At 37.9% G+C, this 19,664-nt stretch overlaps 1 protein-coding gene across 4 annotated transcripts; it reads left to right on the top strand.

The window, feature by feature from the left end:
- The first annotated feature begins 780 nt into the window (after nucleotides 1-780).
- Nucleotides 781-18,580, top strand: im:7151449 (complement decay-accelerating factor). Of its 4 annotated transcripts, none has more exons than XM_052141194.1 (13): nucleotides 781-1,093; nucleotides 5,452-5,637; nucleotides 6,094-6,193; nucleotides 6,283-6,353; nucleotides 7,068-7,244; nucleotides 10,991-11,068; nucleotides 12,738-12,815; nucleotides 13,832-13,882; nucleotides 13,998-14,033; nucleotides 14,656-14,688; nucleotides 14,885-14,948; nucleotides 15,641-17,858; nucleotides 18,084-18,580. In XM_052141194.1, the coding sequence occupies exons 1-12, from the start codon at nucleotides 1,030-1,032 to the stop codon at nucleotides 15,669-15,671; spliced, it is 969 nt and encodes a 322-aa protein (XP_051997154.1). In that variant the 5' UTR covers nucleotides 781-1,029; the 3' UTR covers nucleotides 15,672-17,858; nucleotides 18,084-18,580. The 4 variants fall into 4 exon arrangements, with proteins under 4 accessions (XP_051997154.1, XP_051997153.1, XP_051997155.1 ...); XM_052141193.1 differs by having other exon boundaries at nucleotides 17,788-17,858; nucleotides 18,084-18,578; XM_052141195.1 differs by lacking the exon at nucleotides 10,991-11,068 and having other exon boundaries at nucleotides 17,788-17,858; nucleotides 18,084-18,579.
- Nucleotides 18,581-19,664: the final 1,084 nt, after the last annotated feature.

Raw genomic sequence — 19,664 nt, 5'->3', positions numbered from 1 at the left:
GTAAGCTCCGCTCAAAAAGACCCCGTTTCTCCTGTGTTCCCTTCTTTTCTACATTTCTGACCCAGGGTGTGTTCCTTTGTTCTCAGGTTTTTACTCTTTTGATTGGCTTATTTTTTGCCACCGGGGCATCTCCAATATTCTAAGAGATAAGTTCCAATCATTCCGTTGGTTTGTTTTTGCAGCAGTGGGATTACTTGCCTCTCATTGGTTCATTCTAATCAGTTTTTTCCTAAAGAATTTCCAATGTAGTAACTGTTTCTATGTTGCCTCTCCTGTGTCAGAAATGCAGCTGCAGTTTATCACACCTTAACATTCACTTATCCTTTTAGTGTTTTTGGTTTTAACATATATTTTCTAGTTAGTTACACACATCATTCATAATTTGTTAGCAGGCATACTTTGTTTAAGATTTGTCACACACATACTGATTAAGATTGTAACACATAACAATAGCAAAAACATAATAGCAAAGGAGGGACAGGTCAACATTTATTTTTGTGGTGATCAAGATTATGCCAAAGTCTGTCGATTGAGCGTAACTTGTATTGAACCTGGACTATGACTTTAAGAAAACAGGACATTTTAGTGTTTATACAAAATGGAATATTTGGAAAACGTTCATGAAACGTATATGGCTTCCATAAATACACGCGCTCTCTTTACAAATAAATTAATAAATAAATGTTTTCTAAATCATATTTTAAGCGTCATCTCAGGGGAGGAGATTTCGCTGGAAGAGGCGGTAACACACTCGGATAGAACGAATACGTCAGAGGTCCTTAATAGGCGTGAGTGTGTTGTCTGTTGGCATGACTGAATGTTGCTTTAAAGTGTTCGATTCGCCGTTTGAACTGTACGTGGACAATACTAGCCTACATTTCATTTCAGCTGTAGCGGGAACGTGTCCATTCAATCTTTAGTTTCTTTGGGAGTAGGTTTATTTGACCGTATCGTGACTGTTCTGCCAGTTGTTGAGGCACATATTCTAGAGAAGTGTTTATAGGTGACATAAAATCTGCTTCAGTGACGATGACAAGTGTGAAGACTTGGCAACTACTTTTGTTGCCGTTTGCGCTCGTCTCTGTAGGGAAAGGTAAGCTGTGTTTCTTACCGGTGTCTTATTTAGTTGTTTTAAACCAAGTGAGTCATTCAGCTAAATAAATCGCGTGGATAAACGTTACACGACTATCCCTATGAGCAGATTTGTAAACAAATGTTTCTTAGATGCTCCTCCAATCTGAATCATCCTGCAAATGTATAGTTGTTAAATAACATTAACATGCACCCAAATGTTTGAGTCTTTTAGGACTTTAGGTAACTGCATTTTACCACTAGGTTCTATTAGTTAACATAAAAATAAATGCATTAGGTATCATGAACTAACAATGAACAGTAGCCTAACCTAAATTGATTTTTTTACAGCATTTATTATTATTCTTGATTCTACCACGGATCTATTGAATGCTTGATTCTGATTTGTTCACGGACGTTCTAAGGCACGCAATTATTTTTCAAGTAAACGCACATCTATGAAGTAGATCCAGGTCTTGACCGCATAACGGTCCATATCACTCCGACAAATTATTTAAAAGAGCCATACAGGCGATCAAAACAAAATAACCAATTACATTTCCATCTCCTAAAATGTGAAACATTCAGAGAAATAAGGAATGTTTACTTAAACAAGTTTAACTCTGAAACTTCAGAATTTAAAGACCTAAATGACCTCTCAAAATTACAAATACTCCTAGGAGAAGGGGACAGGGCACATCTTGCTGCCCAATATGTATCAGCATGCCACAACCTGAGGGACAGTGTAAGATTTAGACAAACACACACACACACACACACACACACACACACACAATGTGATGTGGTCAAATAAATAATAATAATAATTTATATATTGCTGTTATTTATATATTACTAATAATTATATTATATACTGTCCAAGTTATTGGACAAAATGTATTTTGCTTTTATTCTATTTTATTTATTCTATATGATGCTTTGGCAACATTGTGAAACTTTCATGCCAATAAAGCCAACTGAACTGAATTGAATTGAGAGAGAGAGAGAGAGAGAGAGAGAGAGAGAGCAGTGCATCCTAAGTTGGGGATGAAAAAACATTGTTAGGTTTATAATGGGAATATGCAGATTTTGAAGCGATGTTAATCCTGACGAGAGCCGCAAACAAAAAAAGGTAATCCCAGAAGCGATCTCTCTCATTTTCTGAGTTTCTCTCTTTCGATCCATCAAATGCGAACTCTCACACACACGCACAAACGCACAAACTTTTTACTCCAGTAAGTCCTCGAGTAAAGCAGCACAAGCCTCCGTTGCTAGTTCTAACATGACATCAGCATTACCACCTCGGGTGTGCATTATTTTTAAACAATTCAATGGTCTGACATCAATTATTCCTTACTTAATGTTCATTCATGAGAAAAGTAATACATAATACACATAAAACTTATGTTAAAACATTAACCTTGGAATGTAAACTAATAAAACTAAAATGCATTATGTTTAAATAAACATTAAACAGGTCTGTTAAAGCATTGTTCATAGCTTATGTTAACCAATGTTAACAAAAACAACTTTTTTTTTGTAAAATATTTATTTATAAAATATTAACCATAATTAACTCCTGCCGTGCTCCAGTGAACATCTCTCCACCTTGCCAACGGACCTCAGCATCCTGATTCTCCGCAGCGCGTTGGCATGTGTAGAGTATCATTTTAAAAAGCAATTGTATTTGTGTGAAATATATCTCTAAAAGAGTTTTTCAAGATGTTGTTCCCTAAGTGTTCCTTGTGCAATAGGCCCAACCCACCATCAGACAAGCATGAGAGCTGAGTTTTGTCTGGGCCGTGGTCATGCAGAGTCATCTCTCATGGAGACAGACTGTCATCACTGTGAGGACATGAGTCTCAAGTCGCTTTGTTCACGAATCGCCCTCATTCTAAGGAACGATTCAGCTCTTGCGCCCTCCCACCTGCCTCTAATGTGATACCCGAGGGTTCACAAGAGGAGGCACGGCGGGGCTGCAAGGTCGAGAATCTCAATCTTGAATCTCAATCTCCATGAAGCGCATGTTTCCCAGTACGCTATGTGTGAGACGAGCTCCGGCCCTCGGAAGGAGCGTGCGGCCTCATCTCGTTTGGCGGATCTGACGCTGGGGATAATAATGATGATGTCATTATGTCTCTTGCTGCATCAGGCGAGTGGTCATTGGATGATGCTGCCGCCCCTCCCCCTAGCGAGGGCGAGGAACATGCACGCGCCACTGATAGGGAGCGCTCGTGCAGTGATGCCATCCTCTTTAATGTGGATCACAGGGAAGAAAATGCCCAATTATCCCCCATGGAGGAGGCGGTAGCGGCACACCTCTGCCCAGCGAGTAACAGGTAAATCCTTCCAAACAGTGTCGACAAACATCCGCACTGGTGGGAAAAGCTTACTCGGCAGCAGAACAAGCTGGATCAGCATTTCACACAATGGCAGTGCTCTGGGAATTTCAAGCCAAGCTCCTCAGGCAAATGGACGAGCATGGCTTCGATCCAGCGATATTCAAAGAGCTCCGCACCGCTACAGATTTAGCTGCATACCACGAAAGTCACTGTGCCACAAAATGCTTGGCGCCAAGGGCACATATGCATCACTATTTACTGCCACTGTATAGCTGTCATGAAGTGCCTAAAGCTATCGGCTGTATTTCTAGACTTAAAGGCATTTCAGTCAGAAATATCAAACTGTCTCTTCCTGGTTCGCTCCGACAATATGACAGTTGTGGCATATATAATCTGCCAAGGTGGAATTCATTCACCGCCACAGTTGAGACTGACGTGTCACCACCTCCTCTGGAGCGAGCGTCATCACCTCTCCCTGAGAGCGACATATGTCCCAGGCCTGATTGCGGAGCGGACCTACTGTCATGCCAAGGGCTGATACCGGGTGAACGGAGACTTCATCCTCAAACTCTACTGAGGATTTGGGAAATATTCAGCAAAGCAGAAATTGACCTATTTGACTCAGTGGAGAATACCCACTGTCCCCTTTGGTATTCGAAGTCCCAAGTCCCGTTGGGAACGGATGCAATGGCACACAAATGGCCGGCGAAATGCAAATATGTTTCCTTTGGTGTGCCTGATCCACTCTGTCATATGTAAAATCCGAGAGGACAAGGAAACGGTTCTATTAGTTGCACCGAAATGGCCCAACCAGCCATGGTTTCCGGAAATGATGGAGATGCCGTCCAGCACACCATGGAAGATACCAATGAGGAGGGATCTCCTCTCTCAGGCAGAAGGCACAATCTGGCATCCCCAGCCCCAGCTGTGGAACCTGCATATGTGGCCTCTGAATGGGGTGCACTACACGTGCCAAGACTTACGCATTCAGTCATAAACACCATTTTACAAACCAGAGCAACATCCACAAGATGCCTCTATGCATTTAAATGGAGGGTGTTCACTGATTTGTGTCTCTCACACAGCAAGGACCCAGTAAACTGTCCCATACATGACATTTTATTATTTCTTCAAGAGCGATTAGGTTTCGCATTCGCAAGGTTTTACAAACTAGTAACTTCTCTTTCTTCACAAGTTCTCTCTGTCTAGAGCACTTGCTATTCATTGGCCATATATATATGTACACTTATGCCCTTCCCTTTAAGTATGGGCTCCCCATCATTTACACAATCGCCTGCATTCAGGCCGTTATAATTCCATAAGTCACAAGCACTTCATTATAAATAAACTCCCTTCCCGACTGGTTTCATAAGGAGTTAATTCACAATATATAACTATAGTTCATATATATATTATGAGTGCTCTCCTCCTGGCCATCAGGAGGATCACTCACTGTGGCATGCTCATGTCGGTTGCCGTTCCATAAGACTGCGCTGCCATGTTTCCTCTCTGGGAAGTTATGTTGTGTAGTGCGGCTTGATGGTATTCTGTTCCCCTTATGTGTAACTAAGCAATGTCAAGTGGACTGAGTCGTAAGGGAACATCTCGGTTACGTACGTAACCTCTGTTCCCTGAGACGAAGGGAATGAGACATTACGAACGCTAGCCGCACTACAAGACTCCCACTATAAGAGAGTTCTTGAGGCACGAGCGATGCACTCCTTATTCTCAGTCAGAAATTCTGAGGAAATGATGTCTGTGCACATGTTTTTGTAGCGGACAGTTTTGCACCAAAACAGGCAGGGCTCAAACACCATAGCCAATATTAGAATATTGCCATTATTGTAGAGCGGTTTCAACCGAGATGTTTAAAATAGTTTTCGATGGAATGTAGCATGCCAGACTGTCGGAGAGCTGTCATTTCTTGACATGTCACGTCAACTGTTCAAACTTCACCTGTTACTGAACTTCTTATTCATTAATATCCCTGCTAATAGTTTAGTTACTTATCTTCATTTTGTTTCTGTTGTTGATTTAGCGGAATGCCCACAGCCTTCTCTGCATGGCAAATATGTCTTGTCCTTGGAATCCACACAGAAGAATCATTTCCCAGAGAATTCAGAAGCTACCCTGGAGTGTTCCAATGGACACTTGAGAGATTATGGGTCAACTAAAATCATCTGCAGGGGTGGCATGTGGAGTGACGTGGAACTAATATGCAAAAGTAATTGTTTTATGACTTCTTAAGCAGACCCTTTTTGTGCAATTCTGATAATGTTGCTTATTATTATTTATTTGGACATGTAATTTGAAACCTGTAGGTATTGTGTGTGCACAAACGGAGATATTTTGCAGAATATATGAGCTGCTCTTTTCCATGCAGTAAAAGCATTCTCTAACCACTATTAGTGAAAAGAGAAAAAAGCACCAGAAAAGTAGTCCTTGTGACTTGCACACTATTTTCCAGGTCATTTAAAGCCAAACGATAGCTTTGTGTGATAAATAGACTGGAATTTGAGTTGTTATTTACTGAAAACCTTTCCCTCTGTTGAAGCTCTCAAATCTCATTAATGTACACATTCAAATCTTGTGTGTCACAATCGGTCAAAAAAATGAGAGGACTATCGCTTAAAGTTATATGGAAGACTGTATTAAACTGCTGTATTTGGACTCATTTTAGAGCGAGACTGTGGTCCACCTAAACCTTCACCACATATGAAATATAGCATATTAGATGGAACATTGTTTGGTGCATTTGCAAGACCTGAATGTGAGAGAGGGTAAGAACTTCTGTGTCCCCTGCTGTCCATATAGTACATGTAATGTGGCAAACAATTAGGGTTGACTTTTTTTTCCCTCTTTTATTCAGATATTTTCTTGAAGGGTCAAGCCACAGGCAATGTCTTGTCTCTGGTTGGGGTGGAAGATCTAGGTGTACACGTGAGTCCTCATCTTTGGCTCCATACCCTCAACTCTGCAAAAACTAGCATCAGTGCTCGGTGAAACGAATGAGCTGCCTATGAAATCAGCATTTTAAGGCAACTTGAAGAGAAAATTCACCCAAAAATGAAAATTCTCTTATTATTTACTCACCCTCATGCCATCCCAGACATGTATGTCTTTCTTTCTTCAGCAGAACACAAAAAATAGATATTTAGAAGAATATCTCAGCTCTATATTAATCTGATTCTCACCTACACCTTTCATATTGCTTCAGAAGACATGATTTAACCACTGAAGTCTTATGAATTAATTTTATACTGCCTTTTGGGCCTTCAAAGTTCTGGTCACCATTCACTTGCATTGTGAGGACCAACAGAGCTGAAATACTCTTTTAAAAATCTTAAAATGTGTTTTGCAGAAGAGAGGAATTCATACGCATCTGGGATGGTATGAGGGTGAGTAAATGATGAGAGAATTTTCATTTTTGGGTGAACTAACCTTAATTATGTATATAAATAATATAATTATTATTACTTTTTAATATCAATAATTTTAAATATCATTCTAATTATTTTATACATTTCCATTCATTTAAATTAATCATGCCAGTGTAATACATTTTTTTTTAATAAATGTAAATAAAAAATGTTTTTATACTGTATGTACAGTAGACATGTTCTAACAGCCTCTGTCACTTTATATCTTTTGTAGTGATAACGTGTGATCCACCTGTCCAAATTGAACATGGCAAGATAATGACATACAAGGACGCTCCTGAGCTTGATGATGTCATTGAATATTCCTGCGAAACTAACTACATCCTCATTGGAAATAGATTCTTGACATGTGGAGAAGAAGGGTATGATTCAACACCACCAATATGCAAAGGTCAGAAGTCATGTTTTGTATAGGGCTGTTTAATTATATGACATATTTCATTGAATAAATCACATACATAATTATTTGATGAGAAAAGTCCCCAAATAATTTAATTCATTTAAATAATGCCTAATAATTCAAATATTTCTAAATATTATATGTAGGACCTACAGTATAATAAATATAAAATAAGGAATTTTAATCCGTATTGTATATTTTTATATTCTTTATTTTTTATATAATCACACTTATTTAACATGTTAAATAGTTTTCTCATATTTATAATTCATTCTTTTGAAGTTTCTGCATCAATCTCCAAGCTTAAAAGCTACATTTACCTTATTAAGTTGAGCTTTTGCCTTATCAGCCACAACCACAACAAGCTAGAGGACACGTTGCCAGTCCCTTGGTTTCCATTATTGTTACATAGAGTTGGGTGTGTCTCTCTTGAACTGGCTCCCCTTTATCTCGCTCTCCCGCTGATCAGTTGACTCAACACCGGCCTTACACACGGCCCAGCCACGCCCTCCTCCTCATCATCACAGTGACATACATGGGAGCTGCTGGGAATAATAATGTCATAGAATATTCTTGCTATGCTAACTACATCCTCATTGGAAACATATTAATGACATATGTAGAAGATGGGAAGTATGATTTACCACCACCAATATGGCACGGTCAGAGGCCATGTTTTCTCAGATTTATAATTTGGTTTTGAACGTTTCTAGCTTGGTTTCCATTATTGTTACATGCACTTACCAGCGCTGGGTTAATTTCTTTGGTTCCAAAATTGCTAATTACTTATCGCTAGAAACATGTCTGGTCTAGCTGAATCAGAGCCATGCTGATATTCGTTATAACAGTATTCTTGTTTGTGTAATATTGCTTAAATATCCCAGCTGGGTATCATAAAAAATAGTACTGCGATAAGTAATGGAACATTACAATTCCAAAAGCTGGTCCTTAAACAGCTTGATCATGTATTGGTACACAGGTATTTCAGCATTATGATGCCATTACATGAAAGAATGGGCAGAACATCTCTAGCAGCCTGCTGAACAAAAGACCCATGACCCATGACAGACTATGAGCCTATTCTGACTTTTGTTGTACAGCACAATTGCATTCTGACCTTTCAGTCCAGTATGTTTTTTTCTTATTTTTGTAATGTTTTGTCACCTTATTGACCTATGCATTTGCATTTGCCTGTGCATTCTTCAATACTATTCTATGTATAGGTCTCTACCTTCACCTGAAAATCCTCCTCTTCTTCTTGTTGAGCAGGTCCTTCTGGTCTTTTGTGATCAATGCCTTTTTGCAGGAAGTGCACTCTCTTTGTTGTACATGTTGATGTAGTCTATAAAAAAAGTATTTTCCCCATTAAGTTTCACCTTGGAAATAAACTTCTATAAGCCATGAATATATATATATATACACACACACACACACACACACACACACACACACACACACACACACACACACACACACACACACAATTTATTGAACATAAAAAATGAACATCTAATTTACAAACAACATTAAATAAACATGAAAGAGGTGGTAGAATTTTGTGACAGGGCTGAGGGTGGGGCGGTCTTGATTCTGCACACCCGGCCCTAATCAGGCTAATCAAGTCTCCGGTTGGCTCTTTTCCTTCTCAGAGCCTTGATTAGCCTGATTAGGGGCAGGGTGTGCAGAATCACGACCACCTCGCCTCTGCCACAATATATATATATATATATATATATATATATATATATATACACACACTTCATTGAACATAAAAAAACAAATTACAAATAAAATAACAAATTATTTTATGAGGGAATGAACTACTCATATTTACAAACAATATTTTATAAACATGCAAGAGTGGGGGTAGAATTTTGTGAATGATGGGCACTCCAGTTTTGAGGAAATCTGTGAATCTGTTTCCATCATCTTAATTGTCTAGATGTAGAATGTCTCTGGTTACTTATCTGTAACCCCTGTTCCCTGATAAAAGCGTAACGAGATGCTGCGCTGATTTAGTGCTTTGGGAACGAGAATACCCACGCTGCCACACTGTGGACGTCCGGACCCCTTACGGTTGTGTTGTTGTGCTCACAAGAGCGCAAGAGGTCTCAGACATGAGCTTGTGATGTAGACTCAAGGACATAAGAGTTCGGAGTGGCATGGAAATCCAAACCATAAAATGTTATGAATGTGTGTAGAGAGGACCAGCCTGCCGCATCACAAACATGCTGCAGAGGGACACCTCTAGCCAAGGCTTTAGAGGAGGCGACCCCTCTGGTAGAGTGAGCCATGATACCTATTGGCAAAGCTTGACTGCGGGCCTCGTAGGCCAGGGCAATAGAGTCCCTCACCCAATGCAAAATTGTCTGCTTGGTGGTGGCGGCCCCCATGGCAAAGAAATGGCCAATGGCACGGGCCGTCTGCTTGATCGCACGGAGAGATAGATCCGTGGCTCGACGAAGCTTGCAGAAAGCCTCCTCATCGACCGTGGTGCCCACACTCGGGTCCTTCAACAGATCAGCCTGGTACGCCTGTAACACTGCCATATTGTGCAGGGCAGCAACAGCCTGACCTGCTGCTTGATAAGCCTTCCTCACAAGTGTGGAGGTGGTCCTGCATGGTTTTGTGGGGAGAGTGGGTCTTTTTAACGATGATGCCGAGCCAGGCGAGAGATAACCCGCAAGTGTTTCTTCAAACGGCGGCATCACCGAATACCCCAGTGCCTCAGCACCCACGATAGTCGAATATATCGACATTCAAGGGCACGAAGATACAGGAAGTATAAAGTTTCCTCCATGAACGAAAGAGCTCGTCATGGAGGTCATCAAAGAAAGGAAGGGATTGATGAGGCATTCCCTTCCCTTGGCCACCAGACAGAAATATGTCCTCCAACTTGGAGCGTTTGGGGGTCTCTTGTTCACATGACCAGTCTAATTGAAACCAGGCCACCGCATGAGTACTCACCTCGAGTAATTCCTCAGATGATTTATTATCATACCCGGAATGCTTGGAGGTGGTTAACTCGAAGTCCACAGAATCAAGAGATTCACGGTCCCCCTCATGAACTGAAGAGCTGCCGGAGAGCATTTCAGGATCACGGGAAGGACCAGCTGGATTTGGGGAGAGAGCGAGCGACAGGGACCGACCAGAAGTGTGGGCGCTGACTCTCGGAAGTAAGCAAGAAGAGAGCAAAGCGTTTTGACTGTGAACAGATCGCAATGCTGCACCCGCCCCGCCCCAACGCAAGAGCAGCATTAAAAAAAAAACAAAACAAAACTGGTGTGTCCCTCTCAGCCATATATCGTAAACAAGGGAACACACACCGCTTGCTCTGTCTTTCAGTAATTTTTTTAATACATTTTTTTTTGTAAAAAGATAAAGGTTTCTGCGCAATGCCTAACAAAATCAAACTCCTAACAGAGGAAAATAGAAAGTTTCTGAAAGGCTCATGAAGCACAACACACACAGAGTGATCTGAAGACAAAAGATCTGATGATGCACCTGTGATGCATCTATTTATAGCCCTGCTACAGGTGCATCCAATGATGTCATCAGCAGAGGCTATACATTCTAGTCAATTTCATTGACATGTTGCACACATATTCACAGCTGGTAACACCTAAAGTTGTTCCCAAAGCACTAAATCAGCGCAGCATCAAAGTTTAGCTTTTTGATAGGGAACATTGTAATGGAGACTGCAAAAGTAGAGAATGACATACTTTTTCTTTCAACAGAAAACCAAACACAGACAACAGCAAGCATCACCACAAATATAGCTACAAGCATAGCCACAACCGCCTTAAGTTTAAATGGTAAGTTGTCCAGCCCAGTGTTTTTTGACATAGAAATTTAAAAAGTTTCTCCAATATAGATTGAAATGCCATTAACCAAATCAACCAGCTTCGAGGTCAATCACAATATTTAAATCTTCGAGCAAAAAACTCAATGGTGCATCATGTACTTAAAATCAACAATTCCTCCCAATTGAATCAAAAACAGTACGAAATAAAACTATTGAATTTTGACAAAAATATTTATATATAATAATATATAAATATGAAAACAGTATGAGAGTTGCTGCTGAGCTCTTTTGCTATGATTGTCAGTCCCACATCTTCTTTATAAATCATTGCTTAAGAAACACAAAGTTGATTGTAGGCCTGTCTTGAAAGGCTTGTAAGTTATTGTTAAAAATGTATTACTTTATGGAGAAATTCCTGCTATTGGACTCTATTGTACATAATGCATTTCAAATAAGTGAGACTATTAATAGTAACATACCATAATTTATAAAATAATATTTGATTCTTCTCTAGAAAAATGTCTCTTGCCAGAGAAATGTTGGATACAGTTCCAAAGCAAATAACAATCTTATCTAGCCATGGAGTATTGAAACATTTTGCACCTAATGTTTATACTTCTTGGGCCTGCTTAACATTACTAGATTTCCATGCAAATTGAAATGTGCCAGATATCTTGAAGTCTTAATATGGTTTCAGTAACACATGCACAGTATATTGGTATTGTATTTACAGCTATAACTATTGTTTTTGATAGATTACACAATTATTTCCCTTTATTTAGCAGCTTTACATGTTTTGATAAATTTTTGTTTTTATTATTGTTAATTTTTAATTTTCAGCTATTGAATGTAAAGATCCAGAAGTTAAATTTAGTTACAAGATTAAAGGAAGTATACCAGGTCCTGGGGCATCCCAGTGCGGCAATGAAGTGCAGCATCTCGTTCCGCTTTTATCAGGGAACAGGGGTTACAGTTAAGTAACCCGAGACATTCCCTATCAAAAAGCTACAATTTGATGCTGCGCTGATTTAGTGCTTTGGTAACGATAATACCCACGCCGCCGCAGTGTGGTTGTCCGGACCTCTTATGGTTATGTAGTTGTGCTCACAAAAGCGTGAGTGGTCTCAGACATGCGCTTGTGATGTTGACTCAAGGACATAAGAGCTCGGAGTGGCATGAACATCCAAACTATAAAATCTTATGAATGTGTGCGGAGAGGACCAGCCTGCCGACAAAACTGGTGTGTGTCCCTCTCAGCCATATAGCGTAAACAAGGGAACACACACACCGCTTGCTCTGTCTTTCAGTAATTTATTTATTTTTTTTAAAAAGAGAGAGGTTTCTGTGCACTGCCTAACTTTGATACTAAGTAGAACATTTCTGACAGGCTCATGAAGCACAACACACACACAGAGTGATCTGAAGACAAAAGATCTGATGATGCACCTGTGATGCATCTATTTATAGCCCTGATACAGGTGCATCCAATGATGTCATCAGCAGAGGCTATACATTCTAGTCAATTTCATTGACGTGTTGCACACATATTCACAGCTGGTAACACCTAAAGTTGTTCCCAAAGCACTAAATCAGCGCAGCATCAAAGTTTGGCTTTTTGATAGGGAACATTGTAATGGAGACTGCAAAAGTAGAGAATGACATACTTTTTCTTTCAACAGAAAACCAAACACAGACAACAGCAAGCATCACCACAAATATAGCTACAAGCATAGCCACAACCGCCTTAAGTTTAAATGGTAAGTTGTCCAGCCCAGTGTTTTCACCATTTGTTTTTTTTTTTGCCATAGAAATTTAAAAAGTTTCTCCAATAAAGATTGAAATGCCATTAACCAAATCAACCAGCTTCGAGGTCAATCACAACATTTAAATCTTTGAGCAAAAAAACTATTTCTTTATTGAGAAATTCCTGCTATTGGACTCTATTGTACATAATGCATTTCAAATAAGTGAGACTATTAATTGTAGTATACCATCATTTATAAAATAATATTTGATTCTTCTCTAGAAAAATGTCTCTTGCCAGAGAAATATTGGATACAGTTCCAAAGCAAATAACAATCTTATCTAGCCTTGGAGTATTTAAACATTTTGCACCTAATGTTTATACTTCTTGGGCCTGCTTAACATTACTAGATTTCCATGCATATTGAAATGTGCCAGATATCTCGAAGTCTTGATATGGTTTCAGTAATACATGCACAGTATATTGGTATTGTATTTACAGCTATAACTATTGTTTTTGTTAGATTACACAATTATTTCCCTCTATTTAGCAGCTTTACTTTTTTTGATACATTTTTTATTTTATTATTGTTAATTTTTAATTTTCAGCTATTGAATGTGAAGATCCAGAAGTTAAATATAGTTACAAGATTAAAAGAAGCCCTCCATAAATGTTTTCAAGTGAAACCACATTTAAAAGCAAGCCAGGTTACAGCATGAAAGGTTTACCTACTGCTGTGTGTGTAGAGAGTGGCTGGTCTGTCCTTCCTGTTTGTTTAAATGTTGTTAAACAGAGCTGAGAGGACAACACTTTTTTTTAGTACCTGAAAGCGTAATCAAATTTAACCAGACTATTTAGTTAACAAAAGTGGAAGGGGTTGAGCATGTACTGTAAATAGAAATCTGTGGCTTTGCAGAGGTTAATATAAGTTGTGTTCCATTATCTGAACTGACTATAAGTTTAGATGTAGAACATTGTATTGGAAACTACAAACATATAAGGTGATGTACTGAAATCTTCTTTCAACAGGCACAAAAAACTTTACCAAAAACAAAGATACAACTAACAGCAGTGCATATGGTAAGAAAGCCAAACTACAAAATACAGCATATTTCTCCATTCTGATGCATGCATCTTGTTATTCTCATACTAATCATGTGTCATGGTTATTTGATGCCACTTTCTTTTATTGCAGAAAGGGATGAGGAAACGCCTTTTACATATTCACAAAGTGAGTCATCGTTTATGTGAAATTATAGATCCACTATGCTGAATTAAATGTCTGACTGTGTTTATCCAAAGGAAAAGTAAGGTGGTCCTATAGTTGTTTTCCATACAACATGACACCATTTAATTGGCCCAGCCAGTTAAATGAGTAATGAATTGTTGTTTTTGTTTACTTATAAGAGCAGTGCTGTCACCACTGTTATTGAGTTCCCTGACAAAGCTGTCTAGAGTTTATGTGCATGTTTATGCCCAACAAGTCAAAAGTTTGGACACAGCAACTTTCTTTATTATTACTGTTTTCCATATTTTAGAATAATAGGAAAGTCATCAAAACTAAAATAGCACAGAGATAATTATATAATATAACACAGAAATATGTATGAAATATGTGGATATAGGTATCTAATTTGTACATGACTGTGAAACTGTGAACTATGAAAGTAACTTTTTCAAATTAGCCACCCTTCGCCTAGATTACTGCTCTAAACTAATTTCAAGTGTTTAAGCATAAACCTATATCAGAAAGCCTTCAAAATCATGAGAAAAATGTATTTATTTAAGTGTCTTCAAATCTTTGACTGGTAGGGAATATCACACTGTTTTTAATAACAATGTTGTTCTTTTAGGGATTATCATCATTTGCAGTTTTGTTGGTGCAAGTAAGTATACAAATGATTTGGAGTGGACTACTTTGTTGAATCTTGCCACATGGACCATGTCGATGCAAAATTTAAGCCATATTTAAGGCTTTTCATTGACTTTTATTGAATATTATATTATATCATTCCAAACCTTTTAATATTTTAACCACTTATTTTTAACCATTGTTTAACAATATCTCCTTACTCTCCACAGTTTTTTGTTTTGTTTGTTTAGTTTGTTGTTTATGTCGGGCTTGGCTTTTTTCTAAACAGAAAGGGTGAGAATATTTCTCAATCTGTCAACTGGCTTTAAAATCATGCTGGCATAGTTAAGCATGGCAAACTCGAACACCGCTTGAATTGCTGCTTTAGAAATGCATACATAGACACGCTGACTTTGTTTACTCTAGTTGCCACTTGCATGAATAAGACTTGCATGAACTCTATCTTTTCAATATGGTGTTCTTTTTTGATGAGAATTTGGTATGTTTGATAAAAAATACTGATGAACTTTTTTCAAACTTGAAATTGGTAAATAATTTTATTTAAAAAAAAAACATAAATAAAAAAACATAGTTTTTCAATCACACTGGTTATACCGTGGCACCGCTATTTGGGTCAAAAGCAGTGCTAACCCCTGTTTAATTACAAGTGTGAAATATCGCTATATCCAGGGTTAATATTTACCTTTAACCACTGGACTACAATATAACAAAATTTTTGCAAACTGAGTTTTACGTGCCGCATTATACTTTTCGCCGCAGTTTCCTGTTGAAATTTACACTAGAGGTGCCTCAACAACAGTGCGTTTTATTCTCGTTCAGACAAATCACAACTACAATGGCTGATTATGACTTTATAAACACTTACTTTTCACACTATTACTCACACACTGCTATGCTTTGATTGTGAAACACTTTTACTCCAATGCATCTTTGAAAAACTACACATTTTAATTCTTGTATTACAGACCCAAATACATTTACACACTTTCAATGTGAATAGCTCACCTAATATTGTTGGAGTTTGGACTCAACGGACCGATGTTTGAGACCAGCCAAGCGCACAAGCAGAAACGTGAGAAGAAACTGTCATAGAAGTGACTTCAATAAATGTTCTTTTCATGTCTCATTTGCTTTTAGGACACTATCGGTTAGGTTTAGGTTCAAGTTTTAGGTTAGGGAGTAGGGTAGCTCCGATACCACAATTTTGGCTTTGTACGATACCAGCCCTGCTACCTCGTAACGATACTAATTCGATACTAAGGCAACAAATGAAATAAAAAACTCAGATTTATGATGAAATTACACAGATAATTATTGACAAAAAGAAATGCATAAAGTCTTAAAGAAAACAATTATGCCTTTTCTGTTTAAATTGTTGTAGATTCTATGTTAAATGTTTTTATTAAATGTTAAGATCAAATTATGTTTAATCAAATATATACTGTACAGGTTTGATCAAATGAAAATATAATAATTTATAAATAATTATTTTTGGTGAAAAAAAAAAAGATGCACACTAGAGCTTCACAGTATTAATGAAAACAATCTGATTTCCTGAGGCAAAAGTCTGCTATGGCTGAATCACAACATTCCGATATTCAATACTGGTATTTATCTTTTGTGATATTGCGTACAGATAATAATCTTAATAATATAACCATTTAATATTATAAAATTTTTATTGTGAGCATTATTGCTATGAATATTACACTTTTATGCATTAGTAATATTTTTCTGTTGTAATGTCTTAAATTTCATGCATCCATTTAAATGACGCTCTCATTTTAGCAGGACTTATATTTTGAAAGGCCTTTGAAGTTCTCCCTTTTTTGAAGGGTTCGTTATATCAAAACTTCCTCCGAATTGTGAGCTGAAATCTCTGGTAAAAAGGTCATATGAGAGTTTGCAGACGTTTATATACTAAACACACTGATCTGCGGCTCTGCAGGTGGATACTATTGGACACACTGCATGGAAATCAAGCAGTAATAGTGTGTATGCGTGTCTGTGTGTGTTAAATTACATTCTTCTGCTGTTTAATGATCACACTTGGCCATATTGAGATTTTTTTTTTTTATTATTTTCAAATAGTCTTTGATTTCATCACAAAATTCTCATTACATTACGCTAATGGCAGCATACTTTAATATGGTACCGAAATTAACAAGATATCGTACCATTTAAACATTTTTGGTTTCACAATATTTCGTTTGTACGTATGCATGCAACCCTATTAGGGAGGTACGTTTTACTCATTAAAGATGACATATAATATTCACTTCAAAAACCTCGTCTGATTACAACACCATTTTACCTGCATTTGGCACCCTCCGGTGGATATTACACTGGGAATCTGCAGCAAAGCGTGTAATGAAGCACGCAATTTCTTTTAGCAAAAATGTTGTCACGGCAATGGTTCATTAGATCAGGCAGATTTTTCCATTCATTGAGAGTCAATGTTGACATCTCATTGTGTTCCTCGGAAAAAAGTCATATGGATTTTAAACAAATGAGTGTGTGTAAATGGCAGAATTTGAAAATGGGATTTTCAGTTGCACTTCATTTTACAGTGTCCATGTTTATAGCAGCCTTTACATATGTTACTAAAATGAATTACGATAGAAATAATCTTTGTTTGATTACAAACAGCTCCATAAATTATTCAGTAAACTTACTCTTTTGTATATACAGTACATAAAAAATATAAACACTGTAAAATAAAGTATGACATTTATTTATTTTTTTTGGCTGGTTTCAAGGAAGTGCCTGGAAACATGCAGGTTACTAATTAATGGGAAACAACCTCAAGGAAGTTCAGAGAATCTAGATAGTTGCATTATTTCTGGTGTAACCTGTAAAAATGTGCAGTCATCTGGGAACATAATGAGCATAAGCCTTTAAATGAAAGGGTGTGAAAGGGTTGCCTGATGTTGCTAACCAAATGATGAAAACAGCTGTATGCAGAGCTGATTTTTCCCCGAATGCTAATTACACACAAACAGCATGCAGCAGGACTGCTTGACTAATATAATATTAACTAAATATATATGAGTTAGATCAATAAATAATGTATTATAATGACTTTATCTCCTTGTTTGAAAATGCTTCATAGTTCATACAATACTGGAGAAGAAAAAAGGACAAAAGAGGAGTTATATCTATATAAAAGTCTCTAAACTCAAGGTACCTACCAGTGTCAAAAACTTAATATGTCTCTTTAAGATTCTCTTTGTTGATCAAAATCATCAAATGATTAATCTCATACTAATGTACTGCATTCAATAGTTGTTAGTTCTGGCATTAGTTGCAACCTGTCCATTGTCTATTCTTAGTTTGATCTTAGATTGTATTATAGCAGTTACATGTTTTGTTTTCCTAAATAAGTTTTCTCTGGATTTTCAACTACAGGGCACGTAATCGGACGGCTCCTTTGTGCTAGTATTCAAGTGGACACATGTTGCACAGTGTTAACCCCTTAAAGCTTCCATGTTTAAACTTTAAAAGAATAGTTTGCCCAAAATGTAATTTACTCACCCTCAAATGGTTCCAAAGCCGAATGACTTAACTTTCTTCTGTGGAACACAAAAAGAGAACGTTTGAAGAAAGTTTACGCTGCTGTTTTCCATACAATGAAAGTGAATGGTGATTTAGGCTGTCATTCTGCCTAAAATCTTTTGTGTTCTACAGTAAGAAAGAAAAAAAGCCTTTGAGCTTTGGAACAAGTTGAGGGTAAGTAAATGTTGACAGAAATTAAATTTTTGAGTGAACTATCCCTTTAATAGTGCACTTTCTAAACTAGAAGTTTTATTTATTTATAATTGCTATGAAATGTTGTACTTTTACAAAACAATACATTACAGATATTGCTTAATATCATATTTTTATAAAGTATGTTTGATTAAAACCTTTTAAAATGCTTGGGTGTGTTCATTTTCCACATCACTAAATGTGACCTCTGAATTCCCCCTTGTTATCAGGTGTCCTCCTAAACGAATCTCTGGCACACATCATGTGTTTCCACCTCTTAGTTAGACAGTGTAATGTGAGATTTTTACAGTGTACCACAGCACTAGTTCTTTGAAAGGATCAGATTTGCTGTGAAAGCACAGTGACTGAAGGAAACCTGATTGTGGGCAAACATATTTAATGAGATTGCAACCTGTAACAAATGTTGTACTCTGCATATACCATTTCAAAAGTATTGTTATCCCATTTGCAGTAGACTGCACAGCAATGCGGTTACCGGGACAATGGCAGAGAAAGTTACTACCATCCAAGCCAAGCAGTCAATTACATCAAATGAAGAATAACTTGGACACTGTGCTCACAAAGCAAAGAGAAGCTTAAATTCGGTTCACAAAATGTTGCTATAGGTGATTGCTAATTGTTCTTTGGGTTGCTAAGTGGTTGCTTACTGGCCCGGCCCAAGTCAAAAGAGCCCACCTCCAAGTCTCTATGGAGCACTTTTACGTGTAAAATCTTACACTGAGGCTTGATAAACAGACACAATGGAAGGTCATAAAACAGCATTAAGGAATATTCTAGGTTCAATACCAGTTAAGCTCAATAGACAACATTTGTGGTATGTTTATTACCACAAAAAACAATTATGACTCATCCCTGCTTTAAAAAAGCATAAGTCAAGGGGGCCTGGGTAGCTGAGTGAGTACTGACGCTGACTACCACCCCTGGAGTTGCGAGTTCGAATCCAGGGTGTGCTGAGTGACTCCAGCCAGGTCTCCTAAGCAACCAAATTGTCCCTGTTGTTAGGGAGGGTAGAGTCACATGGGGTAAATTCCTTGTGGTCATTATTAGTGGATCTTGCTCTCAGCAGGGTGCGTTGTAAGTTGTGCGTGGAGAGTAGCATGTTTCCAGACAGTGGCGGAGCTAGGGGGTGGCAGTGGCCATCATGGACTGAAGCCTGGCCACCCCATTGGCCCACCCCACTCGCAGTTTCTGGTTTAGTAATTTCTTTGGTCATTTTTTGGC

Source organism: Xyrauchen texanus, chromosome 13 (genome assembly GCF_025860055.1).
Source record: "Xyrauchen texanus isolate HMW12.3.18 chromosome 13, RBS_HiC_50CHRs, whole genome shotgun sequence".
Lineage (NCBI taxonomy): Eukaryota > Metazoa > Chordata > Actinopteri > Cypriniformes > Catostomidae > Xyrauchen > Xyrauchen texanus.
Note: the sequence above shows the minus strand (reverse complement) of the source record. Positions and strands in the feature narration are given on the sequence as shown.